Genomic DNA, 1,558 nt, shown 5'->3' with positions numbered 1-1,558 from the left:
CGCCCAGGCTGGAGTGCAGTGGCCGGATCTCAGCTCACTGCAAGCTCCGCCTCCCAGGTTCCCGCCATTCTCCTGCCTCAGCCTCCCGAGTAGCTGGGACTACAGGCGCCCACCACCACACATGGCTAATTCTTTGTATTTTTTAGTAGAGACAGGGTTTCACCATGTTAGCCAGGATAGTCTCGATCTCCTGACCTCGTGATCCACCCGCCTCAGCCTCCCAAAGAGCTAGGATTACAGGCTTGAGCCACCGCGCCCGGCCTTTTGTTGTTGTTGTTGTTGTTGTTGTTGGCTGCTAACTTTGGACTCCGGTCCCCTTCACATTCCTGAGCTGTTTTGGCTTCTAGAAGACCAGGGGCATCAGGCATGACTGAAGGACCCGGTCTCCTGGCCACGTGAGATCTGAAACCTGCCGCCCATTAACTCAACCAAAAGTTACGAACCAGCATCATTCACACGGCGCCGGCCCCAGGTGCCTGCTCAGGAGGCCAAGGGCCCCGAGGTCGCCAGACAGGAGCCCAGGCACTGGACAGTTTGGGCTATCTTCTTAGTAAAACTGGGTTCCATTCCCCTTTACTTAAAAACATATATGTAAGTATACAGTGGGCTTCAAAAATAAGAAAAAGCATCTCCAGACAAAAAAGATGATCTTCATTTTTAAAACCCATGACCCACTCTCGGGAAGGTGTTCCCGTGCTCTGGGCCTGGGGACGCTGGTGCCACCAGCTTCCAAGATGGCCAGGTGGACCGGGGCCAGTGCTCCCCAGCCTGCCTTCTGCGCTGTCTGTGGGCCTCCAGAGCACGGAAAGCAGGGGGACCCCAGACCCGTGACAGACAGCCACCCGGACATGCCAGGCCACAGCACTGGGCCACATTTCCACGTGTGAAACAGGGCTTTAAAAGCCAGCGCTGAGCTCGGCCACCTCTTGACCTTCTGAACGGCTGTGGTTTCCAAACACGGATGGATAACCCGGCGGGGCACAGGGTGGTGCACTCACCTGGGGCCGAACTCTTTCTGGCACATGGGGCAGTGGCGCAGGGCGGTACCCTCCACGGACGGCTGCTGCTCCACCCTGGGGGCCCTGCAGGGATCAGGTGCCGGGCGCTGGGGCAGGGACCTGGCGGGGGACTCCAGGTGCCCTCCTGCCCCGCGAAGCAGCCGGTAGGAGCGGCCCGGGCTCCACAGGTCTGGCGGAAAGGGCGTCCAGGAAAAGGTCTTGGGTCCGACAGTGAAGGCTTCAGTGGGCTCCGGGCCGCACCTGGGCTCCTGCAACATGGAGTTGTTGGGCCTCGCCCAGCGGCGGCTCTCGCCCTGGAAACCCCTCCCCCGCTGCCATGGGCCCGGTGGGCACACCTGTCCAGGGAAGGCGGGCAGTGGAGGCACCTCGTGGTCCAGGGTGAGCTCTGGGCTCACCGTGCGCAGCAGCTCGGCCCAGAGCCGCTCCCGCTCATCACCCCCCAGGAGAAACCAGGGGCGGCCGCCAGAAGGCCTGGGGCGGACAGAAAAAGGAGACGGGGTACTCAGCCGGGGAAAGGCTATGGTGGGGGGACCTGGGAG

General features: G+C 61.4%; 1 protein-coding gene across 1 annotated transcript in view; it reads right to left on the bottom strand.

Annotated features, from left to right (window-relative positions):
* LOC105544660 (chromosome unknown open reading frame, human C1orf86) overlaps positions 1-1,558 on the bottom strand; it is an 18,605-nt gene that overhangs the window by 3,809 nt on the left and 13,238 nt on the right. Inside the window, 2 exon segments of the mRNA XM_011987225.1 lie at positions 999-1,267; positions 1,355-1,490. Coding sequence (XP_011842615.1) covers positions 999-1,267; positions 1,355-1,490 — 405 coding nt within the window.

The sequence above is a fragment of the Mandrillus leucophaeus genome, unplaced genomic scaffold (assembly GCF_000951045.1).
Source record: "Mandrillus leucophaeus isolate KB7577 unplaced genomic scaffold, Mleu.le_1.0 Scaffold305, whole genome shotgun sequence".
NCBI classification, from domain to species: domain Eukaryota; kingdom Metazoa; phylum Chordata; class Mammalia; order Primates; family Cercopithecidae; genus Mandrillus; species Mandrillus leucophaeus.
Note: the sequence above shows the minus strand (reverse complement) of the source record. Positions and strands in the feature narration are given on the sequence as shown.